Source organism: Muntiacus reevesi, chromosome 8 (assembly GCF_963930625.1).
Source record: "Muntiacus reevesi chromosome 8, mMunRee1.1, whole genome shotgun sequence".
Taxonomy (NCBI): Eukaryota; Metazoa; Chordata; class Mammalia; order Artiodactyla; family Cervidae; genus Muntiacus; species Muntiacus reevesi.
In genome coordinates, this window is record NC_089256.1 from 47,450,548 (window position 1) to 47,477,465 (window position 26,918).

The 26,918-nt window shown below is 40.1% G+C and overlaps 1 protein-coding gene across 12 annotated transcripts in view; it reads left to right on the plus strand.

Moving 5' to 3' along the window:
• KALRN (kalirin RhoGEF kinase) overlaps nt 1-26,918 on the plus strand; it is a 678,650-nt gene that overhangs the window by 349,912 nt on the left and 301,820 nt on the right. For 10 of the 12 annotated variants that reach the window (XM_065943374.1, XM_065943379.1, XM_065943376.1 and 7 more), the window contains exons 12-13: nt 9,845-10,053; nt 13,312-13,486. In XM_065943374.1, coding sequence (XP_065799446.1) covers nt 9,845-10,053; nt 13,312-13,486 — 384 coding nt within the window. The remainder of the gene's footprint in view (nt 1-9,844; nt 10,054-13,311; nt 13,487-26,918) is intronic. The other 2 variants (XM_065943378.1, XM_065943380.1) reach the window with 1 other exon arrangement.

Consider the following 26,918-nt stretch of genomic DNA (forward strand, 5'->3'; position numbering starts at 1 on the left):
CTAAGTTTTTCCAGGGGGGAAAGAAAAGTATCATTTTGAGTGGCTATTATGGTGGGGCTCCTCATGGCGGCCATCCTATAGGACTTTTTATCTGCCTGTTTCCTCTCAGTTGCCTTCTAGGTCTTCACTGGGCATGGCTGTGTGTCTTTGTGGTAATTACTTAGTTTCTATTATTTTGTGATAATTATGATGGTGACTATTACAAATTTGAGTCGTACAATTCTAATACCTACTCTTTCCTAGTAGAAAACTCCCTCCCAAATTTACCCTTAGATCATCTCTAAAGTAGGTTGTAAAGAACTTGAGGACTCAACTCAGGCATCATTTTTCCTTGAAATTCTTCCCTGGGGCTTCAAGCTTCCTACCCAGACAGGATAGGAGCACTGTGTGTGTACCTCATCAACGATGCTGGGATCTCACTGAGATGACTGACTCTTCCTCATTAAATTGGGGGTGTTCATATGTAGAGTACACATGTGGGCTTAGATGTGTAAACATAGATTCTAATATTTCTACTGCTGTGTCTGATACTTAGTGACACTGAATAAATATTAAACAGGCTTACTTGACAATGAGAAGCTAGTCACTTCTCCTCAAAAGAAGAAAATAGAAAAAATAAAAAGGTGGGGGAAAGCCCATTCGATTGCATCATTCATCTACTCCAGTTTTTTTATTTGAACTCTATGGACAGTGTAAACAAAGAAAGGCAGGTGGGGAATCTGAGTTGCCTGTGGGAGCTTTCCTCTACAGCCTATGTAGCAGGCAGAAATGGATTATTGGGTAGTCAGAAGTGAGGATCCTTGAATGGGCTAATGAAGGAACACCTGTGGTTTGCTCTTTCCCTATTCTGTTTAATGCCTCTCAAGACACACCACCTCTCAGACCTTGCTAAATGGGGATCCTTTCTGATCCTGGTCAATTAACTCTTGACTCCATCCTCTTTACTCTGTAGGCAAAGTTCTGATTTTTTACTCAAGGCAAGGTTAGTAGCCAAGTTTACTAGTCCACAAGTCTGTGAGGGAATTTTGAGTTGCTATGGATCTTTTCTCTCAGAGTAAATAGAGTGAATGGAAGAATAATTTTCTACTCAGCTGTACCAAAGATGTACTTTAATTAGGATCAGAGGGGAAACAGAAGGAAGATATGAAGATGTCCCCCAGGCTCGTTTCTTCTGCAGATTCAAGAGTCTGCTTGATTCTGTTTGCTGGCTTTGTGAATTCTTGGTGACTAAAGGTGTCTGGAGGGTTAAAGACTTCTAAGTATTTAATTGCAGTGTTATTAATAACCTTGAATAATTAGAAACCATCTAAATATTCCATGTTAAGTGATTCATTAAATCATAATGAATCTATAGAGTGAAATATTATACAGTTATAAATCACATTGTCAAAGATCATTAACGGCATGAGAAAGAGCTTGTGGTATAATATATAAAAAGCTGTATATCCATGATGACCACAATTTTGATCACATACTTAGAATGAAGACTAGAAGGAAGTATACAAAGAAGAATGTTATGAATGATTTAATTTTCCTTTGAATATTTTATTTGTTTTATAAGTTTTCTTTAATATTTTCCATTGAAAGTGAGGAACAATCCAAATAAATGTTATTTTATGAAAACAAAACTTTCCATCTCTACTTTGAGAGAAGAGCTACATAATAAAGAGAGGTGAAAAACATGTGCTTGGAACTTTCTTTTTTTTTTTTTTCATTTATTTTTATTAGTTGGAGGCTAATTACTTTACAATATTGTAGTGGTTTTTGTCATACATTGACTTGAATTAGCCATGGATTTACATGTATTCCCCATCCCGATCCCCCCTCCCACCTCCCTCTCTACCTGCTCCCTCTGGGTCTTCCCAGTGCACCAGGCCTGAGCACTTGTCTCATGCATCCAACCTGGGCTGGTGATCTGTTTCACCCTAGATAATATACATGTTTTGATGCTGTTCTCTCGAAACATCCCACCCTTGCCTTCTCCCACAGAGTTCAAAAGTCTGTTCTGTACATCTGTGTCTCTTTTTCTGTTTTGCATATAGGGTTATCGTTACCATCTTTCTAAATTCCATATATATGTGTTAGTATACTGTAATGGTCTTTATCTTTCTGGCTTACTTCACTCTGTATAATGGGCTCCAGTTTCATCCATCTCATTAGAACTGATTCAAATGAATTCTTTTGAATGGCTGAGTAATATTCCATGATGTATATGTACCATAGCTTCCTTATCCATTCATCTGCTGATGGGCATCTAGGTTGCTTCCATGTCCTGGCTATTATAAACAGTGCTGCGATGAACATTGGGGTACACGTGTCTCTTTCAGATCTGGTTTCCTCAGTGTGTATGCCCAGAAGTGGGATTGCTGGGTCATATGGCAGTTCTATTTCCAGTTTTTTAAGGAATCTCCACACTGTTCTCCATAGCGGCTGTACTAGTTTGCATTCCCACCAACAGTGTAAGAGGGTTCCCTTTTCTCCACACCCTCTCCAGCATTTATTGCTTGTAGACTTTTGGATAGCTGCCATTCTGACTGGCGTGTAGTGGTACCTCATTGTGGTTTTGATTTGCATTTCTCTGATAATGAGTGATGTTGAGCATCTTTTCATGTTTGTTATCCATCTGTATGTCTTCTTTGGAGAAATGTCTGTTTAGTTCTTTGGCCCATTTTTTGATTGGGTCATTTATTTTTCTGGAGTTGAGCTGCAGGAGTTGCTTGTATATTTTTGAGATTGTCTGTTTCTTCATTTGCTATTATTTTCTCCCAATCTGAGGGCTGTCTTTTCACCTTGCTTATAGTTTCCTTTGTTGTGCAAAATCTTGTAAGTTTCATTAGGTCCCATTTGTTTATTTTTGCTTTTGTTTCTGATATTCTGGGAGGTGGGTCATAGAGGATCCTGCTGTGATTTATGTCGGAGAGTGTTTTGCCTGTGTTCTCCTCTAGGAGTTTTATAGTTTCTGGTCTTACATTTAGATCTTTAATCCATTTTGAGTTTATTTTTGTGTATGGCGTTAGAAAACTTGGAACTTTCTTATGCATCCAGAACCTCAGCTATTAATAGAAATTGTGCTGAACTTTCAAATATCTTCCTTTTGCCTGGGGACAAGAGGCCAGCTGGCTGTTTGCTGGTTTGGAAAGCTCAGGGAGAATGTAGGGAGAAGTATTTACTCAAGTCCTCATTTTCTTTGTCCAGGAGAAAAAAAGTCATTTTAAAAAAAGGCATTTGTGGCAAGTGTCATCTGCTCCACAGAGATTGTCCAGGCAGAATTCTCTCTCTTTGCTGTGTTACCATGGAAATGCTGCAATAGCTGGGTTTTCAAAATAACTGTATTTAGATATTTTTGTAGTCATAATATGAGAGTCAAATTAACTAAGGAATGTGGCCAAGATAATCAACCTCAGCTCTTTGTTAGATGTTTAATTAAATGCCATTTCCAATTGTTTATAACTCTGTGAAATCATTCTTTCATGCTATTTCCTGCTCAAATGGGTATGTACACCAGAAATGCCATAGATACACACATACACACATATTCCTTTATCTGCCCACTATAGAACCAAAACTAAATCAGTTTTCAAAGGGGATTATTGGCCTTAAGAACAAAACAACTTCTTCTTCTTCTATGTCAGTTGTTAGGTTGATATGGTATTTATTTAAGAGATAAAAACTGGCAGTCAATGCCAAAGGAAAATGATGCCTTCAGAATGAGGGAGGGGTGATTCATCCCATGGAATTGGTGTTCTTTTCGCATCTCTAGGAGTCAATCAGTTGTATCAGCACAATGGCTACCAGAACTGTGCAAATGGTGTAGCCAATCAACAGGAGAAAGCAACAGAGTAAAATTACCTCTTTCCTTAAGCTCCCATCCATAAGCCTCGTTATTTCTACAGGCCTCCTAGTTTCTTCCTTCCTTGTCCCTCCCTTCCTGCCCTTTGCAGTTTCCCTTTTCTCAGGCTGCCCCTCTATGTAAGCAGAATGGGGTCCATGCGCTGGCCCTTCCTGAACTCGCTGGCTTCAATCTTAGAGCAAACTTTATGTAGCTCATTGAAAGGCTGCCTTAACTCCCCCTCTACCAAAGTTCAGAGAGTTTCAAATCATTTCATTCTTTTAGATGTAGGTGTTTGGGGCCATAAGAGAACACATTAAGAGACCTAAGTGTACGAATCTTGTGCATGCATATTCAGTTGTGTCTGACTCTTTGCAAACCCATGAATGGTATCCCACCAGGCTCCCACCTGGGAAGCAGGGCCCAAATAATTATTGCCAAGCAGAGAGCAGAACCCTGAAAGAATGGCCCTCGCACAGGTGTGTTTGATCAAGAACAGAAGGTCTGGAAATGGCTGAAACAGGAGATTTTTTTCTCAGGAGCAGGTAGGTTGATGGCAGAGGCACAGTGCTAATTAATGTTTTAGACAGTAGATAACCAGAGGGTTAAGAAGATTATCCTAGGGGAGAGAAATGGAAATAGAGGACAGCAGGAAGAAACATGTGGGAGCTGCTCCTAAGCTGCCTCACTCACTCCATGATTTCACCTCATTCTGGCAGTGGTTTGTGATAACTTGAACTGCAAGATCATTCTGACTCAGTCTCATTGGCTGATAATGAATAAATTAATAATAGAAGTGACTCTCTGATTTGGATTCTTTTCAAAGTAATCTAGGCATGCTCTTCAAGAATAAGTCAGATGGACACATAGACAGAGGGAGACCTACAGGAAATTCAGATAATAGGAAACTTACAGCCTAAGGAACGGAATATGGGTCCTTACTCATAGGTTAGTCACACTGATGTTAATGTTTATGCCTCAGAGGTGCTTATTCAGAACTATGAGCCTGCAATTTAAGCTTGCTGAAACCAGGGGGCAACTGTGCATGATTTCCTGTGGTTCTCTACTCAAGCCTTCCAGATACTAAATAGTATCTTAACTTGGTAGTACACTTATCTTCAAAGTGTTGCTAAGCTCTCTAGACTTGGGGTGTCTTGGTGTCAAAGATGTAACTGCAGTTTTTTTCAATTTAGGAAGGCATTTTTATTACAACTCTCTTCTTTAGCTCGGCTTCTGGAGAACCCACCTGCACACACACACTCATGCACATGTACTTTAAGTATGAAGTACTTGAAGTAGTTTTCCCATGATCATAGATCTAGGACAAGGGCAAGACTGAGAATTATTCCCAGTATATACCAATTCCATTAAAGAACTTCGTTCCATCTGGGGTTTGTTTTGTTTTTGTTTTTACAGAAGGAAAAATGAAGAAATGATATCACTAACCCTTTGTCTCTGGTGCTTCCCTATCTCTGAGTCAAATTCCATAGCAATTTTACTTGACATTTTATCCTCTTGAAGGTAGACTGCCCCTTTCCTTTCCTTATCAGGCTGCTGACCATTGGGCTGAGTGGCATCTATGTTTTTTGTTTGTTTGTTTGTTTAATTTAAATTATTTATTTATTTTACTTTACAACATGGTATTGGTTTTGCCATACAATGACTTGAATCCGCCATGGGTGTACATGTGTTCCCCATCCTGAACCCCCCTCCCACCTCCCTCCCCATCCCATCCCCCTGGGTCATCCCAGTGCACCCGCCCTGAGCACCCTGTATGATGCATCGAACCTGGACTGGCAATTCATTTCACATATGATAATTTACATGTTTCAATGTCATTCTCCCATATCATCCCACCCTCGCCCTCTCCCACAGAGTCCAAAAGACTGCTCAATACATCTGTGTCTCTCTTGCTGTCTCACATACAGGATTATCGTTACCATCTTTCTAAATTCCATATATATGCGTTAGTATACTGTAGTGGTGTTTTTCTTTCTGGCTTACTTCACTGTGTATAATAGGCTCCAGTTTCATCCACCTCATTAGAACTGATTCAAATGAATTCTTTTGAATGGCTGAGTAATATTCCATGGTGTATATGTACCACAGCTTTCTTATCCATTCGTCTGCTGATATGCATCTAGGTTGCTTCCATGTCCTGGCTATTGTGAACAATGCTGCGATGAACATTGGGGTACACGTGTCTCTTTCAGATCTGGTTTCCTCAGTGTGTATGCCCAGAAGTGGAATTGCTGGGTCATATGGCAGTTCTATTTCCAGTTTTTTAAGGAATCTCCACACTGTTCTCCATAGCGGCTGTACTAGTTTGCATTCCCACCAACAGTGTAAGAGGGTTCCCTTTTCTCCACACCCTCTCCAGCATTTATTGCTTGTAGACTTTTGGATAGCTGCCATTCTGACTGGCGTGTAGTGGTACCTCATTGTGGTTTTGATTTGCATTTCTCTGATAATGAGTGATGTTGAGCATCTTTTCATGTTTGTTATCCATCTGTATGTCTTCTTTGGAGAAATGTCTGTTTAGTTCTTTGACCCACATTTTGATTGGGTCTCTTATTTTTCTGGAATTGAGTTACAGGAGTTGCTTATATATTTTTGAGATTAATTCTTTGTCTCTTGCTTCATTTACTATTATTTTCTCACATTCTGAAGGTTGTCTTTTCACTTTCCTTATAGTTTCCTCTGTTATTGAGTGGCATCTATGTTGTACATCATTGACTTCTTAGTTGATTTCCCTTAGTGGTAGGTTTTAATCTACCATAGACAAGATTTTCTTTACAAGAAAGTAGAATATATGACCTGATAATGTGAAAAATCAACTTCAACTCTTTAATCAGAGAATATACAGGAGTAGGACACATTTTTATTAAAATGATATTGACTCCTGAGGTCAGTGCATTTCCTCAGACATACCTAATCTTTCTCTAGTCTTTTTGTTGTTACACTGACATCTCATCTTTGGCAAGTTTGATCTTTGGTCCCTACAATTTAGCTACATGGCTACCAGGTGGAGGGAGTGTCATGAGTCATGGTGGATTTCCTCAGAAAGGAATAATGCTGACTTTCTTCCCTAGACCTACACCAGAAGTGTTTAAGTTTTTACTGAAGAGGAGAAAAAAATGAACTCCAAGCTATGAAGCCATTAAAATAGCTTACGGATGGTACTGAGAACAAAATTATCTTGAATAAAATAAATTCCTTAAGATATCTATAGGCGTCTGTCCTCTCTCATTCTTGTAATAGGAATACCAGCCTCATCCTGAGCAGTCTTCCATCCATTGACTTTTCTACCTGGACACACTAAGTTTGTTTTTCTTAAGTGACCTGTTTCCTAGCCACAATTTTAATCTCTCTCTCTCTCCACATAATCCTGTCTTTTCTTGCTTTTTTAAAAAGGAAATTTCTGGACTTTTCAATCTCTAGGTTTTCCTTAGGTATCCCAGGACAAAGTTGCAAAAAACAGAAAAGAGGGGCCCAACTCATGTTAGCATATTGAAAGATCAAATCCAGTATCGATCTTTTACCAATTTAAAAATAGAGCACTTCAAACTTTTCCTCTGTCTTCTAGTGGGAACTGGAGGTGACTTGCATAAAAATATATTTAAAATATAATAATATCTAAAAATAAATAAATAAAAATAAAAAATAAAAAAATAAAAATATAGTAATATCTAGCACTTACTATATGCCAGGCACTGTTTCTAAGTGATATGCATGTCATATGTATATACTTATATATAAAATGTATATAAATGTAGAGTGTGTGTATGTATATATTTATATATAAAATGTACATAAATGTAGAGTGTGTGTATGTATATATACATATATATCTCATTTATTTGTGTGTGTATACATAAAGACACGCACACATACACACACACATATCAATTTATTGATATTCTTTACAACTCTGTAGGGATAACAACTATTACTATTCTCATTTTACTGTCAAGGAAAATTGAGGTGTAAAGAGGGTACATTACTTGTCCAAGGTTATACAGGTAATATGTGGTAGAACTGGGTGTGTTTTCTTTCTTGCCTTTCTTTTTTTTTTTTCTTTCGCTCTGTCTCTCCCTCCCTCCCTTTCTTTCTTTCCTCCTTCCTTTATTATTTAATTTTTTAATTATTGTTGATTTAGAAGTTCTTAACTGCTATGCTATATTGCCTCTCTATATAGCAGTTTTTCAGAGATTCCATTGTCTCATACCCAAGGACTTCAGCACAGTTGGAAAATGGTTTTGCTCCAGGAAAAACAGCAGCCAGAAAGTCTGAAGTAACTTTAAGTTGTAGTGACCAATATCCTGAACTTTCTGATTTCATACTGATTTGAAATAGATACATTCATACCTATAGGATAATGTACCTGAGCTTAAATAGTCTGGAAAACTTGTGTTTTACAACAGAAAGCTTATTTGTAAAAAAAAATAAATAAGTAAATTGAACTAAACCAGACACAAGCTGCTAAATGACAGAAACACTGAATAATAATTTGCAATAGGCTTATTAATAATGCTATCTGTTTATTTAAAGCATTGATAATAAGTAAATAGTTGATTTTTCATAATCTTTGAAGTGAGCAGGTCAAATCTTTTTCTTCCCATTTTGTAGATTAGGAGACTGAGGCTCAGAGAAGTTCTTACCTGTCCAAAAAGAACACTCCCCTTTTATTCACCTCCAGGGCTTCTTAATCTTATGAACTCAACCTCTTCTGTCACACTTAAGGCCTTTCCTCTCTTAAGGACAAGAATAACTTGTCAAAAGCCTGAAGATTATTTTTGTCTCTCTTTATTGTCTCTTTTCTAACCCCTTGTTACAAAGGCCACACCATGGTTTACCATACTGAGATCCAGCAAGATGAAATAATATTCTTAAGATGGATATTTATCCATGTTTTTAACATGGAAAACTTACAGAATGTTAGAACTGTAAGTTAACTATTTTATTTTATGCTTTCCTCAGCCTACGTTACACATGAAGTTTGACAAGCAAAGGTGACATACTCAAAGACACCACAGGTTATGGGAAGAACAGCAGCCACAATCTGCATCTTCTGGCTCCTTCTATCAATTTTTTCTCTCTACTGGCTTTTCTCCTGATAGAGTCATGAGCTTATCTTTTCTGCTAACCAGGGGAAGGGTCCTTGTTTCTAAGCAAACATCAGACATGTGTTTCCCTCCACCATTCATGAAAATGCTCAACGAGAACACTTACAAGTAGAGCACTGTGGAAGTCCACCTGTTTTCAGTATGAGGAAGAGCTATCAATAAATGAATTTTTAGTATTTCAATTCAACTCCTCATCATTTCCAGTACTTATTCCATTCAAAACACTACACTTGGCTCTTTTAAAGTTGTCTGACCAGTAATATCATCCTGATTGCATTTCAGCATCTTGAATATCATGATGGAAATGTCTTATATTGAAATTAAGACAAGCTATACCTCTTTAGCAGTCAACTTTCTAACCCACAAAGCAGTCCTTAGAAGAAAAAATAGTTTAGCCTAGCACGTATTTTCTTAATTAATCTTCACTTGGTTCTTAGTGATCATCCCATTCTTTCTTGTATATTTGTAAAATCATGATACATGTCTGGGAATCAGCCTCTAGCTATCTGCAGGAAGTGTGCAGAGTCCTCCTTTACGAAAGATGAAATAGAATTTGTCCATCATCAGTTTCCTATTCTTCCCACTCTCTCAAAAATGAGTGAGCTTCCTGCTCTAAGACCAGCTTTCCAGAACCACTAGAAAGTAAGGCAGAAGGTAATTCCTGTCCTTAGGGAATGCCTGTACTAGTGGAGTAAACTTAGCAGAGATGGATAGTGAATATAAATACAGAGATGCAAACTGACCCATAGGGTGCTGATTAGGACAGTCTGATATTGAACTGAGTAGTTAAGGGTAGGTTGGATGACCTGAGTTCCACACTCTTGCCCTTAACCCCAGCCGTCCACTCCCATGTGCCCTGAGTAGACTCTGCTCTCTCTATCCCCCACAGCTATGGACATGGATGGAAGACCTTCAGAAGGAGATGCTGGAGGATGTCTGTGCAGACTCTGTGGATGCGGTCCAGGAACTGATCAAGCAGTTCCAGCAGCAGCAGACCGCCACTCTGGATGCCACACTTAATGTCATCAAGGAAGGCGAAGACCTTATCCAGCAACTCAGGTCAGCGCCTCCCTCCCTGGGGGAGCCCGGCGAGGCCAGGTCAGCATGGGCGGTGCTTTCCAGTGGGAAATGCCTTGGACTAGACACGAGATAAGTCATCATGTCCTGGTCTTGGCTCAGCTGCAGCCAGCTTTGTGGTCTTGTGTGAGCTTCAGTTTCTCCATCTGTCAGATATAAAAATGCCTGCACCATACCCAACTTGAATTTAGAATGAATTAGTCAGTGGAAAAGCTCTTATGTTTCACAGAATTATGTGTCATTGAAGATGTTATTCAGTGATCTATAAGTAATATAAATACAATAAAATTTAGCAATATTCAATAGAAAATAAACAGCATCTTCATAAAAATTGATGGCATATTTGATCATGTGAAGAAATAGCCATTATGGAACATAGTGTTACTTGGCTTCTGGTCTTGGGCTAATTCTGAATTCCAGTGCTCCAATCAGTAATATGTGACCCCAAATGATTGCCTTTGGCCTAACGCAAATGTAGAGAGTGTGTGATGTGTCCTACTGTGCTCTCCGCTTACCCACATATGGTACCCAGAAAATAAAACTCCTTCTCTATTGCCCTAAACAAATATAGCTAAGAATGAATCTTAGAAAATCCTGTCTGACACCTTATATTCATTTATCATAATCTACCCCATTGCCTCCTTTCCGTTTGCATCAATATCTAGTTTCCTGTCGCTGTCAAGGGCATCAGCTCCTCAGATAAAGTGTCATGAGGCCTTGAGCAAGCCCTCAGCAACCGGCCATGTGCCCAGGTGATATGTAAATAGGATTTGATGGCACTAATGATGTCTGCCTGCGGGGAATTGTTCCTATCCCCAGATCACCGAGTGCTGGGACCTCTGCCAGGTCCAGATAATAATAATCTCATCAACAAGACCAGGACAATCCTGAGGCCAGAGGGAATTTCTTCAGTTGGAGAGGCTTCCTCCCGCCCCCCACCCCCACCCCCAAACCAGCTGTCCGATTAGATAAATAAGAACTTACCTTAAGATAGCCCTGGCATGTTTTTCTGTTGGATTGATCATTTCTATTCCAAACATTCACACACCATGTTCTGAGTCCTCCTATTGCATACTAACAAGACAGCCTCTTTCCTTTCTTCCCCTGGTTCATCTTCATGAATGTATAATACATGACAGTTTTGTCTGCCTACCTAGAAAACTCCACTGTTATTTGCTTCTGAGGAAAATTCCAAATAATGAGCAATCACTTAACCTCTCTAGACCACAGCTGTTTCATCTGTGTGATTTAAGGAGTTCACTCTAGGAGCTTGTCAACACTAGAATTATGTAATGGCTTTTGTGTTTTTTCTCCAAACGCTTTCCACGAGCTTGACTGGCCTCTCTGTGGGGCTGAGTCTGTGGCAGATGCCCTGCCCACCTGGCACCATGCCTGAGGGCTGAAGGCTACTCAGTGTTGGTGGAGGCAATGAGATGGCTGATGCCTGTCCTACAAGTTTAAGTTCTATGGATTTCGGCGAGGACCACAGGCATGTGTCAAGAACCACTGGTGACTGTTCCTTCCTCCACTAGTCTGACACCTAGGCTCCCTAGTAGACACTGGCAGGATGCCTCACACACACCAGTTCACACATCTTCCCTAGGCCTCATGACCCTTCACACTGAAGCACCTAAGGTGCTTTCACATTATCTCTTTGATTCTAGTGTATATGACAGTAACAGAAGTGCTATACAAAGGGACCAGAAATCATCCTTTTCCTTCTGGAAGCTGAGAGAAAGACTGAGCGGAGCCATCAGAAATAGTAATCACATCCTCCCAATAGTACTGTTCTCAGCAAATGCACAATGTATAGTGTTCAGTACTCTTCCTGAGTTCTTTTCATATTTGGGGGAAGCTGTGCATGGTGGGCTTTCATGCCCAAATAGGCCAAGGTGAGAAGAGAGGGACTATAAGTTCTCTAGGTGACAGAAGGGGCGGCTCTTGGCCTTGTGCTCCCTCCAGTAACAGTGAGAGCTCAGATACCATTGCTTCTGAGACAGACACAGGCCAAAAAGACCCGGTCTTCAGAAAAGCTGCTGATGAGAGCTTTCAAGACTAAGGACTTTACCCTCTGACTTCTTAGATTGTATCAGAAACCAAGATATCATGAGATAATGAATGTGCCTGTTTCTTTCAAGTGTAGGGGCTCTAGCTTACTCACTCATGGCCCTATAGAATCTAAACTTGTTGAATTCCAGTTTTTCTATTGTAATGGTCTCTTTGAAGGTGTTACCACCTCACTTGTCTCAGCAGATCAATGTTTATCTCTCTATTCCCTCTGTGTCACCTCCCCTTCCTGCCTTTGTACAGACCTTCTCTGCTTGGAAAACCCACCCTTCCCATCTACTTGGCTCATCCTTTTCTTCTAATGCTCAAATCAGGGTTCATCCTCTATGAAGCCTTTGTTGGTTGTTCAGCCTCTTGTGCCCTAGATTCTACTTTCCCCAACTGGACCTGTGCCCCAGTCAGAACCTGACACCTCTTTCAGAATTAACAGTCATTCATACAGCACATTCCTGGTCACAGAGTACGGTCATACATGCCATCTTATTTAACAGCAAACCATGCCATGAGCAGGGCAGGGATTATTAAATCCACTTTACAGGAGGCAACTGAGCCTCAGGGAGGAGATTTCCCAAGGCCACCAGCCCATGTATGTCAGAGCAGGGATTTGAGCCAGGCTTGCAGCCTGAAGACCTCAAGCTCTCCTAAGTATAGCTTGAAGCCTATTAAATAACACCAGCCATAACTTTATAAATATAAAGGGGATGAATGGTTTTTGCAACCATGATCTCACTTTACTTTAACCGTGATCCTGTGAGTTAACCGTGATCCTGTGAGTTAAAACTAGGAAGGATTTTTTCCATATACTTTTAATTTGTCTGCCTTTATGTATCGTGATATGTGTATTTGTGTGTGTATATTGAAATATGTGTATATTAGACTACATATATGTTTGGAACCATTCCATTTCATTGATATTTGTAGAGCCCCTTTGCATGTGTTATTTCATTTGATTCCTGTCACAGTTCTGTCCGAGGAAAAGGACAGCAGCTAATCTCTTAGCTACAGTGCTGTGAACCCCAAAGCGGGTACATGTATCTTTGGTTCACCCATTAGGCAGATGGTGCCAGGCTCACAATAGAAGTCTGATAAACATCTATTGCTTGAGTGACTCTATTGATTCCCATCCCCCTTGCTGAGACAAGGAAGGCTCCTTCTCCACTGTCACTTTTAATATGACAAGCCCCCTCCTTTCTCTCTCCCACTGTGCCACAGGGACTCGGCTGTATCCAACAACAAGACGCCCCATAGTAGCTCCATCAGCCACATAGAGTCAGTGCTGCAGCAGCTAGATGACGCCCAAGTGCAAATGGAGGAGCTGTTCCACGAACGCAAGATCAAGCTGGACATCTTCCTGCAGCTGCGCATCTTTGAGCAGTACACCATTGAGGTAGATGTGGGAAGGAGGTGTGGGCAGGTGGAAGGCAGGCTGCTTCCTGGCCAAGGGCACTGCCCCAGAGCTAGACTAAGGGGACTGGATAGAACTTTGCATCACAATATATTTTTAGGGATCAGCAAATTCATGTTCACCATGTTGGATTCCTTCCAGTCCCTTTCTCCCCACTGCCAAGCAGAGGCCCTCTCCTCAGTCTCTGGGATTAGTCCACTGGGAAGGGTTTGTTGGTTTGCACTGGACTCTTACTTGGCACCTTGGTTCCTGGAAGACCATGGAGTTAGTCGTTTGGTGACTGAGGTAGACTTGCTAAATCCTATAGCTTCTTGAGTAGGAAGGTATTAAGATTAGGTGGTCTCCTCAGCTGGTGACTGCAGATTAGGGGTTGGATGGACTCTCACAGCAGCCAGGAAGTCAGGGGTCAGAGGAAGGAAGACCCAGATCCTTCGTTAGCTTTCTGCTTATTAAGAAACTAAGCATGTGCAAAGGTCATTTGCTGGTTCAACTCATCAACGCCTCAGCTCATCCTGGGAAGGTCACACTCTGGTGTTCTGATATATTTATGTCCTCTTTGTGATGCCTACTAATAATGTCTGCCCCACATAATACCAGTCTTTTATTATTTAAGCCAGTGACTAAAGCCAGGTCAGTAGGGTTTCTAAGGCGTGAAAAATATCCAACACCTATGGAGCATTGTCCTTTTAAGGGATGACACATGGTTAAAAACTATGTCTTCTCTTTGCTCCTGGCTGGTGTGTTGTGAAGGAAAAACAATTCTCTGCCTACCATTCATTAAAACTTTACTTTGCATTCTCGCCATCTCCAAGTTGAGGCTTCTGGGTGTCTGGGATTGATCTTCCCAACAATATCTATGGAAAATTCTGTGTAACTGGTTTGGGAAGGAAAATTATTATTTTTTCAAATGTAAGTGTTAAAGTGTTAGTCGCACAGTTGTGTCCAACTCTTTGCAACCCCATGGACTGTAGCTCGCCAGACTCCTCTGTCCAAGGAGTTCTCTAGGCATGAATACTAGAGTGTGTTGGCATTCCCTCCTCTAGGAAATCTTCCCGACAAAGATTGAACTTGTGTCTCCTGCATTCAGGCAAATTCTTTACCGTCTGAGCCATCAGGGAAACCTTTCAAATGTTGAATGCTCCAATATTCCAGTGTCAATGTCATTCCCAACCCCTTACAGGCCAGAAAGCTGTTTTGGCAACAGATGTCCTCTTCTTCAATCTCTAGAGCAATCCTTCCTATTTCTGACTCTCTTTTGACCTTTCTGTTCTTCACCTCTATCCTAACTTCTAGAAGCCACTGAAAATTTTTACTTAAAGATGTCATGTTCTAAAAGGTGCTCTCTGGACAATTTCTGAAATAAAGGAAGAGATAAGTCTTTCAATCTAGATCTTGATTATCCTTCCAGCTCATTCCATAACTTCAAGTGAATTTATTTATACTTTATATTTATAATCTATTTTGAATTGGTACTCATAGTGATTTCAGGTTGCAAATGGTATTTAAACATATATTGAAAGAACAATGAAAATGCCAATGGAAAATTAGAGATATTAGTATGAGGAAAGGAATGAACGTGGGGTGACAAAGGTAATAAAAGAAAGAGTGGCAATTGCGAGTGAGAAATAAACAGAGGTGATGTTTGGTTGCAGTAGTATTGGCCACAGACATTCCCATCATCCTTCCTCGACTCCTTTTGACCCACTAAGAGTGAGTACATTCATGAGGGAATTACATTAGCAGGTGTGGGAATTTGACTGTTGTGTTCATTATTTACTTTCCTATCATTCCAAGTCCACATCAAAAAATGCTTAAGGAGAAGGAAATAACCTAAGGGTTTGGGTGTTTAAGCTTTATTTGGTGAGATGGCTGTGGTTTTGAGGTCTGGGTTGCTGGTTTAGTTCCAGAATGGGTCAATTAGCTTCACTTCACTACTTGGACTGTAACCCATTGACATCAGCTGGGGGCACCATTAGGATGTGTTTGCCTGCAGTGATTCTGGGACGATCCATTTCCAATCCAAAGCCTACAGAAAAAAAATACGCTTTGTTTTTTTTAAAATAAAGTTGACTATAGATCAAATAGTTTAAAATTTGATCCTGTTTATATGTTGCAGTAGAAGAGCTTGATGTTTAAATTGTAGGATTTGCATTTCTCAGCCTTTGTGTTGTATAAAAGTTTCCCCTCCCACCCTGACAACTTGGACAGCTTGGTATGCAGCGAAACTGAAGTAGGGAAGTAGTAAAGAATCTAATAAAATGAGGGAGATGAAAATAGTGAATAGGTCAAATGAGGAGAATAAGAATTTGGTTCTGCACCCAGGTTTTAGCAGAGGTCTGGTTCCCCATTTAAGGTGTGGCCCCAAACTTGGGGAAATGTTGCTTTTCATCTTAGATAGGAGTGAAAATCCTGCCAAACCTATGGAAAATTTCTGCTTTAAGTCAGATTGTCAGAGTTATATTTGAGGGTGATGAGATTATTTCAAATGCCAACTAGTGTTTCACTGTAGGGGTAAAAGGCAAGCTTCTAGAGATGATTCAGAGTGTGAAACTGAGGGTGGTTTCTGTAATGAGAGATGTGTGGATATAAGCCAGGGCAGAGGCTGTCACTGCAGGGCCTACAGCTATGGTTTCCTTCCCTAAAGGAAGGCATCTGATGGACATACTCAGAATTCCTAGGGATTACTGAAGACCAGTGCAGGCCTGCCCCCGACATCTGGGGAGTCTAAGTCAAGACTCCTTAACCATGTCACTGATGGCTGGCATGGGCTAATTAATTTTAAAATTAAGATAACACATGAGTTGCTGCACTAGTTTCCTTTTACTTAATTATATGGCTCCCAGAGTACTTGGGATGGAGTTGAGGGTACCTGGCTAAGAGTGACACTTATCCCAAATGTATTAGGCAAAAGTTAAAAAACCAAGACTGCATTCCTGGTATGCCTTCTTCATATCCCTGGAGACCAGAAGCAATGATGCACAGATATTCTATAAAGTTTTTTCCCTGTAAGTTCAGCTTACCTCTGTGAAAGATGTTATAAGAAACAGTTGTAATAGAAAAGACACTTCACAAAATGCAAATAATCTTTATCTTGTGATGGTAAAAATATGGAAAATTTCTTCTTCTTTTTGCCGCTTCTGTGCATTTCACCTTTTATACAATTAATTAGAATGATTGGAAAGAAATATTTTATTTCTTTCTAAAGAAATTTTATTTATTTATTTATTTCTAAATATTTCTAAAAATATTTTATTTTTAGAAACAGGAACAAGTCAATGGTCTCCAAACTCCTTTGATTATACACAATAAACTATTTTTGAACTTTCAGCTCTCTACATATGTACCTTATTAGCTTATAAATTATGTACGTATTCTACTGTCACTAATAATCTCAAAATTCACTGTGCCTTTAGAGTGAATGAAGCTTGACTTTTTCATTAGAAGCTGCAGTTCTGTATTTCAAATAGTATTCTTGATAATTTTCAATTATTTTTTGGTTCTGGCTTCTTGACAGATCTGATTAGATTGTCATTGTTTCTTTACCCCAATCATGTGGCTGCCAAAGAGTTCAGGGTTCTCTTGAGTTTTCATGGTCAGTATTATCTTCAAACTGTAGTTTCTTTGAGGAACCTTGTTAAGCCACATGTCTTTTGTGAAGGGTAGTTTAGTTAAAACTAGATAATAGATAAGTCCATTTAACTGGGCACATGAAAAGAGCAATAATTTGAAATATGCTGAAAGCAGCTGAACAGATGAGCCAGAAAGTCCGTCTGTATTGAGGTACTTCCTATGTCCCCTGAGGAGCCCTCCCACCACACCATCTGCCATGTGGTACAAATGAGAGTCTGGGATCAGTATACTATGAAAGTCCAGGGAAATGTTTTATCTTTTTTTTTAGTAGTTTGATCAAATATGTGTGCATATAATATATATGTACATACATATGATTATTTATATACTTAGAATTTTTCTATTTGTTATCAGTGGGCAATCTTGGGCACCCCCTGGGATGAGCATACCCATACTGGAGCGTACTAGGAATGACACCAAGAAAGATAACCTATAAGGGACTTTATGAAAAATGGGCCACAGTTATAATCTTTCTTTTAAATTTCTGACTCTGTAATTACAATAGAAGTTTTTTCAATGTACCTGAAAATTAATCTGCATAATTAATCAGAGTAAGGAGTGGAATAGCAGCTCTGAATCCATGGGGTTCATATTGGGATAGGCTGGGGCCAGGCTGAGGCTAGAGAAAAATGGCCTTCAAGGAGGAAAATTCTTCCTAGAGTAGAGAAAGCTGATTGTTATTCACTAGTAGTATCAGCTCTGTGATTGGTTGTATGCAGAGGCCTTTTATGTTTTATACTTGAGTGAGATTGTTCAGTCAGCCTTTTACCTAACAGAAATTCAACTTGATTAACATTTAGTGAGCATCTACTCTGCCTCAAAAATTATTTTGGGCACTGTGGATGAAACTGTCCCTGCTAGTTGGGGGCTAGTTGGGAAGAACCACAGAAACAGAACCATCCCATAGCGATAATGTATGACACAGACAGGCTTACAGATCAATGAGAACACTGAGGCAAGAATGCTTAGCTTTTCAGACTGCCTGTGGAAGGTTTCCCAGTAAGATGACACCTGGAGGACAGGTAAAAATTGATGACCGGGGTTTGACATCTCTGAAGACTGCCATCCATTCTCTACCAAAATATCTCCAGAGCCCAGAAGCAGAATTCAGGAGAGGAGGGAACTCAGGATCTCATTATTGTGTTGAACCAAGATCTTCTGCCCTTTCCTCCTGCTTCTGCTCTCTGGAGAAACAGAACAAATCTGCTCCCTCTTTTTGGAAGCTTTAAAAATATTTGAAAATGTTTTTCATAGGCCTCTTTTCCTTTATCCAGAAAGTGTTGAGATTGTGAAAGTTATTTCTGCAGTCCTCTCTGACTCTAAAACTTCAATAGCTACTTCTCTTCACTGTTAGCCCTTCTATGGGATATAGCCCCAGTGTTCTCCCCATTTCCTGGGTCCACATTGTTGCCTCATTGCCCCCTGGTGGCTGGACTCTAGTTATCCACGGTGGCTTATAACCCTATCCCCACCAACCCTGGGGGAGCTGTGTGTCCAAGACACTGGTGTTCTACACCCACAGCCCAAGAGACGTTTCTATGACTTCATCACCTGTCCTTTGACACTTCTGCTCCCTTAAAAACCCCTGGCTGGTTTTTTTGGGTACATGTTTCCAATACACTGACTTTTTAAAAAATTTAAATGAAAGCATTTTATGTATTTTTCCTCTCAAATTTTACTCTCTTTTTTTCTGGCGCAGTTCTTCAGCCTATCAAAATATATTTAATTTATTATTGCTAACAGTGTTTCAACAATTTGAAATATTGGCCAGGTCAGGCAGGGTTCTGTGGTGCTTCACTGGATATCTTCCTTCAGTGACACAGAGCCATCAGCCTGCACAGTCATTCCTTAAAGGGCCACATCATCTTCTGGTCCAATTTCATAGCCCTCCATAGATAGTGTTAGACTCTGCAAAGCCTTGCTGTTCTCCTGGTTGTAATGTGCCTCAAACTCACCAACATAGTAACTATATCAAGAAAAAAAAAGTAAGATGTGTTTGGGATCAGTCTTTGTAGGTTCCCCTGGGATCCCTATAGCCTTTTCTAAATGTACTCCAGATCTTTTGCAAAGGAAATACAGAATAAGTGCAATAAAGTAAACCAAAATTCTCACAAAATATTTATTTGACAGTTTCTTCTAGACTTTTGTCAAATTGATTTCAGAATCATTGGCAGTTTCCCCTCACATCTTCCATTAAAAAAAAAAAAAAGGATTCTTTACATAGCTTTAGTATTCTGGAATGTCACCTGTTTTGCTAAATTATCAAAGATCCCTAATGGAAGCTTTCAGATCATTCTGTAATGGGGTGGGTAAGGGGCTGTGGACCTGAAGTCAGGTGACATTATGAAGGTTCAAATGCTGCCCACTTCTTTCTGGTAAAGATGCAGGGAACTCAGTAGAAGGAAATAATGTAAACTCCAGCATGGGGTGTTTAGCCTTCACGGGAGATAACCTGTTCTGACACTTAAGCATTGGTAAGTTCTAGAATGGGTGAACAATATATATCATGGGAGCTCTTCAACAGAGGGGAGATTTTTTTTGAAAACAGTAGATTTCTATGAATCTCAAACTGATTAAGAGGCAAAGATATGGGCAAAATAAAGACTCAAGATCCCCTCAGTATCAGTCATGGTTTTAAAAGGTCTCAATTTTAATCATGATGATGCTGAAAAAAAGAACATGAACTTGGTCGTAAAAGTTGTGTTCCATTATCTAAATTATCCAGTTAGAATAGAAATTAGGTAGCCAAACATTGGAACTCATCAGTTAGAGTGTTATGATGTGTTCTTACATTTTTTCACAAAAATCAAAAAATAACTGCATGGATTTCTTTATTGCTAAGTCCTGCTTTTCCTTACTGCTTCTTGCAGTATCCTCAAAGGTTTCCTTATACCTACATACATAAATATTTTAACTCTGGACAGATTGTATATATTTCTAAAACAGAATGAAATTCCATGATATATTTTTTAAATAGTCTGTATTAGAATTCACTAATCTCATCATTTTAATTGATTAACAGAAAAGAACCTAATAGTAGACTACAAGAAGAACAAATGGCTATGGTAATTTAGTTTAGTTTCACAGTGGTAATACACATAAATATGTTGTTGTTCAGTCGCTAAGTCGTGTCTGACTCTCTGTGATCCCATGGACTGCAGCACACCAGGCTCCCCTGTCTTTCACTATCTCCCAGACTTTGCTGAGATTCTTGTCCATTGAATTAGTGATGCTATCTAACCGTCTCATCCTCTGAGGCCCCCTTCTCTTTTTGCCTTCAGTCTTTCCCAGCATCAGGGTCTTTTCCAGTGAGTCAGGTCTTCATATCAGGTGGTCTAAGTATTGGAGCTTCAGCTTCAGCATCAGTCCTTCCAATGAATATTCAGGGCTGATTTCCTTTAGGATTGACTGATTGGATCTCCTTGCAGTCCAAAGAACATGTAACTATACAAACCTATTGTAGATGAAATAGCCCTTCCCAAAGCAATGAAACTCTATTTAGCTGCAATATCTCTTCTCCTACCAGCCAGCACTTGTAGGTCAGTGAAGAATATTTAGCCTTCAGTTTTCTCATTTTAATATAAATAGTGACATTATAGAACAGAAAGATGTTCATTTGCATTGACAGCTCATGTATTTCAGAGCATCTTACCACAGTGAAATGCCTTAGACCCTTCCTCCTCACTATTAGTTGGAATGGGATTGGACCTTAATGTGCATAACATATGTAGTGTTGATACACACACACACACACACACACACACACACACACTCTCACTCTTTGCTGAATGGCAGTGTAGTATAGTCACTGAGTATGCAGTATGAGTTACAGGGCCTGGGTTTGAAACCTGTCTCACCAGCTTTACTAATTGTATGATTTTATGCAAGTTACTCCCTTGGTTTTCTCATCTGAGAAATAAGTATGAGAATAATAATTCCCAGTCCATAGAGTTATTAAAGATTTAATGAGTTAACACATAGAACTCAAGTACCTAGCACTTAACACTGTAATACATTGTAGTTAGCATTGTTATTATAAATAAACTGCCTAAATAATATATACAAATTTGCTATATATTTGTATATATAAATATGTATATGTATTTGCATCCACATTTTAAGCAAACATCCCATCTTATTCTCTCTGAATTTATTACCCAGTTCTGTTAGGTGATCCCTGAGTGTTCATGTAACTGCTGTGAGAGCCACAGGCATTTGCTCTTGCCGTAAAGAGAATGTGCCCATGCAGAGGGCAGGTTACACTTCTCTCTGCCACAACCCAGTGTTCACACCCCAATGCCAGATTGCAGATGTTTCTCCTGTTCATGGCAAAGGCTCCTGAAAATAAAAGTGAAAGTGTTAGTTACTCAGTCCTGTCCAACTCTTTGCAACCTCATAGACTGCAGCCCACCAGGCTAGAATACTGGAGTGGGTTACCATGCCCTTCTCCAGGGGATCTTCCCAACCCAGGGATCGAACCCAGGTCCTCTGCGTCACAGACAAATTCATTACCGTCTGAGCCACAGGGAAGCCCCAAAGGCTTCTGAGGGACCAAAGAATTCCAGTTAGATTAATATGACCTTTATACTGAGTATAAGTACTCAGTATAGTTTAAGTATATAAAGTATATTTTTAAGTATATAAGTACTCAGAATCAATTTTTAAAATTTACCAAACTCGTCAACAAAAATATCTTACTAGGGGAAGGTTGTGTGTTTTTTGAAAGGGTAAGTTATTCCTGGCTTTATATAAAGCCACAAACATACAATTTATTGATCTGTTCAAAGCACATGATTGATTTTAAAGGTTCATGTGAAGTAAAGAAAATGGAGTTACAATGAGTTTGTGAGGGTTTTTTTAGAGAAGAAAACAGAGGAAAGGTTAAACAGGCACTTCTCTGAAGAGAGAAAAATAAAAAGAAAGCTACCCCCTGAAGCTAGTTCTTGGACCAGCTCTGTTGATATGACACCATGGTTAAGAGCCCTTGACCTTGTAGCTGAGTGCTCAGTTCTGCCACCACCAACTCTGAGACCCTGAGGCAAATGATGTGACTTCTCTGTGCCTTTGTTTTCTCATGTTGTTGCTGTGAGGAGTTGCTATAAGGATGAAATAAAAGAAAATCAAATGCTTAACACTGTGTGGTAAGTCGCTTCAGTCGTGTCCGACTCTTTGCAATCCTATGAACTGTAGCCTGCCAGGCTCCTCTGTCCATGGGAATTCTCCAGGCAAGAATACTGGAGTGGGTTGCCATGTCCTTCCCCAGGGGATCTTTCCCACCCAGGGATTGAACCCCTGTCTCTTATGTCTCCTGCATTGGCAGGTGGGTTCTTCACCACTAGTGCTACCTGGGAAGCTAGTGGTAAATACTGTCTATCCCATAATGAATACACAGTTCAGGGTAAAATATCTTCTTTAAGACACTTGGGGGTGGGAAAGTATCCTCTACACATAACTACTGGGAAGGACCCCAAAAATGGGAGGAGCCAAAGAAGAGGGCTTTCTGAGAACAGAGTCCAAGGCCACTGCTAAACCAAGTCCCTGGAGTCAGTTTTGGGCTGCAGAACACTGGATTCAGTGACTCTCATCTGGCAGGAGAGCTTTGAGCTTCTTTTTGAAGTGCCTTCCCACTTCCCACTGCCTCTTATCCTATCTAAATTCCTGTTTAGCTCTTTTCTCTGATTTCCCTTATGGCTGTGACTCTGGAGTAGATAATTGTTAGAATAGAAAACACTGCCAATGTATCCCTCAAAGAGGTCATCATATCCTAACACTTCAATTAATTCAGAAGAGCGAGGCAGAGAGTGGCCATCAGAGCCAAGAGAGGAACTGAGTGAGCCAAGAGCTGAGATGGAGCTAATTGAGTGGAAGAAAAAAAAAAAATAGGTTGATTGAAAGCTGAATGTCCTGTGGGTACCTTATGTTCCATCTTTCACCCATTTGGTTCAGGCCCTAGTTTCTGCCCAGAACAAATTCTTCCAGGTTTCCTCTCCAAATGGAGTTAGATCACCAGATTAATCCACCAGACAGGTTTTTCTTTTCATGGTTTTGTTTCTGTACTACCAAATTAACCCTTGTCCTGTGTAATGAGATAAACCAGAAAAACATCAGGTTCTGGGGGTTGTCATGAAACTCCATGCCAGAGTTGACTTTGGAAAGTGGTGAGGACTTGAGTAGACTGGGAGGAGGAACAAGTATGTCTCAGGGCTGCTGGACGAGAGAAGGTGGCTGGAGAGGGCAGAGCAACTTCTCACAACAGAGAGTAAGCCACGTGCTTCGTTCACATAACAGGAGAGCATGAGATGGGGCTAGAAAGCTAGGTTTGTTCATTAGCAGTAAAGTGAACCTCAGGTTTGAAAACAAATTTTTGTCCCTTAAAAAATGAACCCCTGCTCTGTGCCAGTCTGTGCCCTAGAAAGGTGAAGAGGGGGAAGCCAATAACAGAATATTCCTTGAGGAAACAGAAAATACTCAGGAAAGAAAATAATTTAAACTCCAGCCATCATTTGAAATACATAAATCAGACTATTTCACTGCTCTGGGCTTCAGTTCTTGGGGGTTGGGAAGAGTTAGACACAGAGATAGTAAAGAGTGTATAGACCCAAGGAGCAAAGCTTGGAAGTCAGGCTGTTGCACTGAGTAGCTTCTTGAAATTCTCATTCTTCAGGCTTCATTTCAGACTTGGGCCTCTCAGCTTAATGGTGTTGGGTAGTGTAGGTAGAGAAGGAGAAGGAAGGAATATAGAAACACCAGATATAGAATCCTGGGCATATTTCACATTTGGTTTGAATTCAGAATCTCAAGATACCAGACCTCTGAGCCTTATTCTCGAAGCTACAGCCTCCTCCTCATTGCTCTGCTCTGATGAGGACTCTTGGCACCTTGCCTTTCCACTCCACAGACTCATGTCTTGGGACCTCTCTAGGGTCTTCCTGCAGCAAACAGCTTCTTCATTGACTCAGTTTCATGAAAACAAAGCCAAAGCTAAAATGTAAAGAAAAAGCAGACTGTTTATTTCATGCTTGTCTTATTCTTACTTCCCTTAAATTTGTAAGCAAGGAAATGGACTAAAAATTTTGTTTGGGCTCTTTCCCTTATATTATCTGATAAATGACTTATATCCAACATGTATTAAAAACGCTAACAAATCTATAATCAAAAGATAACCTAGGTTCTGAAAAATGAGAAAAAAAACCTTGACACTTTCTAAAAGTAGATACCAGCCGTCAATAACCACATGAAAATGTGTTCACCATGAGGAGTTTTCAGGAAAATACAACCTAAAATCATAAGATATCACTTCACACCCACTAGCATGGCTAAAATTAAATAGACTGATAATACCAAATGATGGTGAGCAACTAGAACTTTCACAGGAATGTGAAATTCCTCTTGGAAATGTTAAGTATACACTTATCCTATGACCCTACAATCACACTCCTAAGTGACTCTCAAGAGAAATGAAAACCTGTGTCCACAGAAGACTAGTGCAAGTCTTTCACATCAGCCTTATTCATAATAGCGAAATACTAAAAACAACCTAGGAGTTCATCAACTTGAGGACTGGTAAACAAATCACGGTGTCTCTACACCATGGAACGGTACTCAGCAGTAGCAAGGAATGAACGGATACAACACAGTTGAATCTTAAATACAGTGTGTTGAACACAAGAAGCCAGACATGAGAGTCCATATTGAATGATTTCATTTATATGGAATCTAAGAGTCTGTGATGATAGAAATCAGAAAGTAGTACCTGAAGGCAGTGGGCAGGAACTGACTGGAAGTGGTGAGTCCCTAGGGTAATGGAAAGGTGCTGTATTTTGGTTTTGGTGACGGTTACACTGATATCTAAAATTGTCAAAACTCATAGAACTGAATATTTGTGTATTTTATTGTATGCAAATTTTACTTCAATTTTTCTAAATACAAGAAGGAAAAACATTTATAGGCCTAGCCTATACAGTCCTATTCATTCTATAAACTATCTCTTATAAATTATAAGTTGGTGGTGGTTTAGTTGTTAAGTCATGTCTGACTCTTTGCAACCCCATGGACTGTGGGCCACCAGGCTCCTCTGTCCATGGGGTTCTCCAGGCAAGAATACTGGAGTGGGTTGCCATTTCCTTCTCCATGGGATGTTCCCCACCCAGGGATTGAACCTGGGTCTCCTGCATTGCAGGCAGGATTCTTTACAAACTGAGCCATCAAGGAAGCCCACAATTATAAGTTCTCACTCTTATTTTTCTCATTTTAACTCCCTTCTCTAGTTAGAGAATGAAGTGCTTTTCAAAGATAGGCTATAACAAAAACCTGTGTGCCTGCCAACCTGCTGATTCCCAAATCACCAAGAACTCCCCACAAATCGATACCAGGTTTTGGGCTGAACTCAGTGGATCCCTTAGTTGACCTGCAAAGAGGTAGGGGCATAAGGTGAGAACACATGACAGTGAAGGGTTTTTTTAAAAATTTTTATTATACTATAGTTGATTTACCATGTTGTATTAGCTTCAGATGTACAGCAAAGTGAATCAGCTGTACAAGTATCCACTCTTCTTTAGATGTGTTTCCCACGTAGGCCATTGCGGAGTGTTGAGTAGAGCTCCCTGTGCTGCCCAGCAGGCTCTTACTGACTGTCTGTTTCATACACAGTGCTGTGTATGTGTCGGTCTCCATCTTCCAGTGTACTCTGCCCCCCTCAACCCCTCATAACTGTGATGTTGTTTTCTACATCTGTAGCTCTAGTTCTGTTTTGCAGATAAGTTCATTTGTACCCTTTTTTTTTTTTAAGATTCCACATATAAGTAATATCATATGATATTTGTCTTCCTCTGTCTGACTTGTGAAGGTAATATTTTTAGTTTCCCTATTTCTGCTTCAAAGAGAGTAACTGCACTTTCAATGGAGGAAAGTCTTACTGTCAGACAAAGAATGGGAATCCTGTGCCTCTCATGAGGGACTGCTTGCCTTTCCCATCTGGGTCTGTGTGGCCCTGGCATAGCATGGAACAGCACCATCTCCTATTGTGAACAGGCTGCATCAGACTGGTCTTTCCTTCTCTTTGTCTCCTGATGTTCCTGGATAGCAGTGTTTGGTAACTGCTAAAATGGAAGGTTTTGCCACATGTCAGCTGGGATGACTCCCAGCATGATGAAAATCACTAAGCTGGTCTCTGGGCTGTGTGCTTAGGGTGCCTGGACCAAACTGCACCGTGTGATCTGGGGTGAGGCTTCCATCGCCTCTTCCCAGAAACGAGAGTGACACTACCTGTACCTTTGCCTTCACAGGTACTTCACAAGATAACACACCTGAAACCCATTTTGGAAAAGGTTTTGTTTGATTTGTATATCATGTGGAATTATTATCCAGTTTACTTCTGAGGTGTGCCTGTGTGTTTGATTGCAGTGATCATAACAAAGTGTAGGATTCAGTCTCTGTGTGCAGGCGCTTATTTGAGAGTAAATGAGGGCACATCATGTGACTGAAACTGTAGAGCTATAACCAATTAGCAAATCCATATCAGGGCAGAGTTTCCCTTCATCCCATGCTTCAGTCTTCATTAGAATCATGTGTGCCTTTCAATAGAGTGTAATCTTGGATTTCTAGTGGTAAGCTATACATTTACACCTTGTTTAGTCACTATTACCAGGCATCACCCTTTGTGAGTAATAGAATCCTGTACCCAGAACACGGGAAACAGATCAGGACCCCTGGGTTTGGTGTACACCAGCTCTAAACAATTATGTGACCTTCAGGCATCCCCTGGACTTCTCCAGCCTTCTGCTTG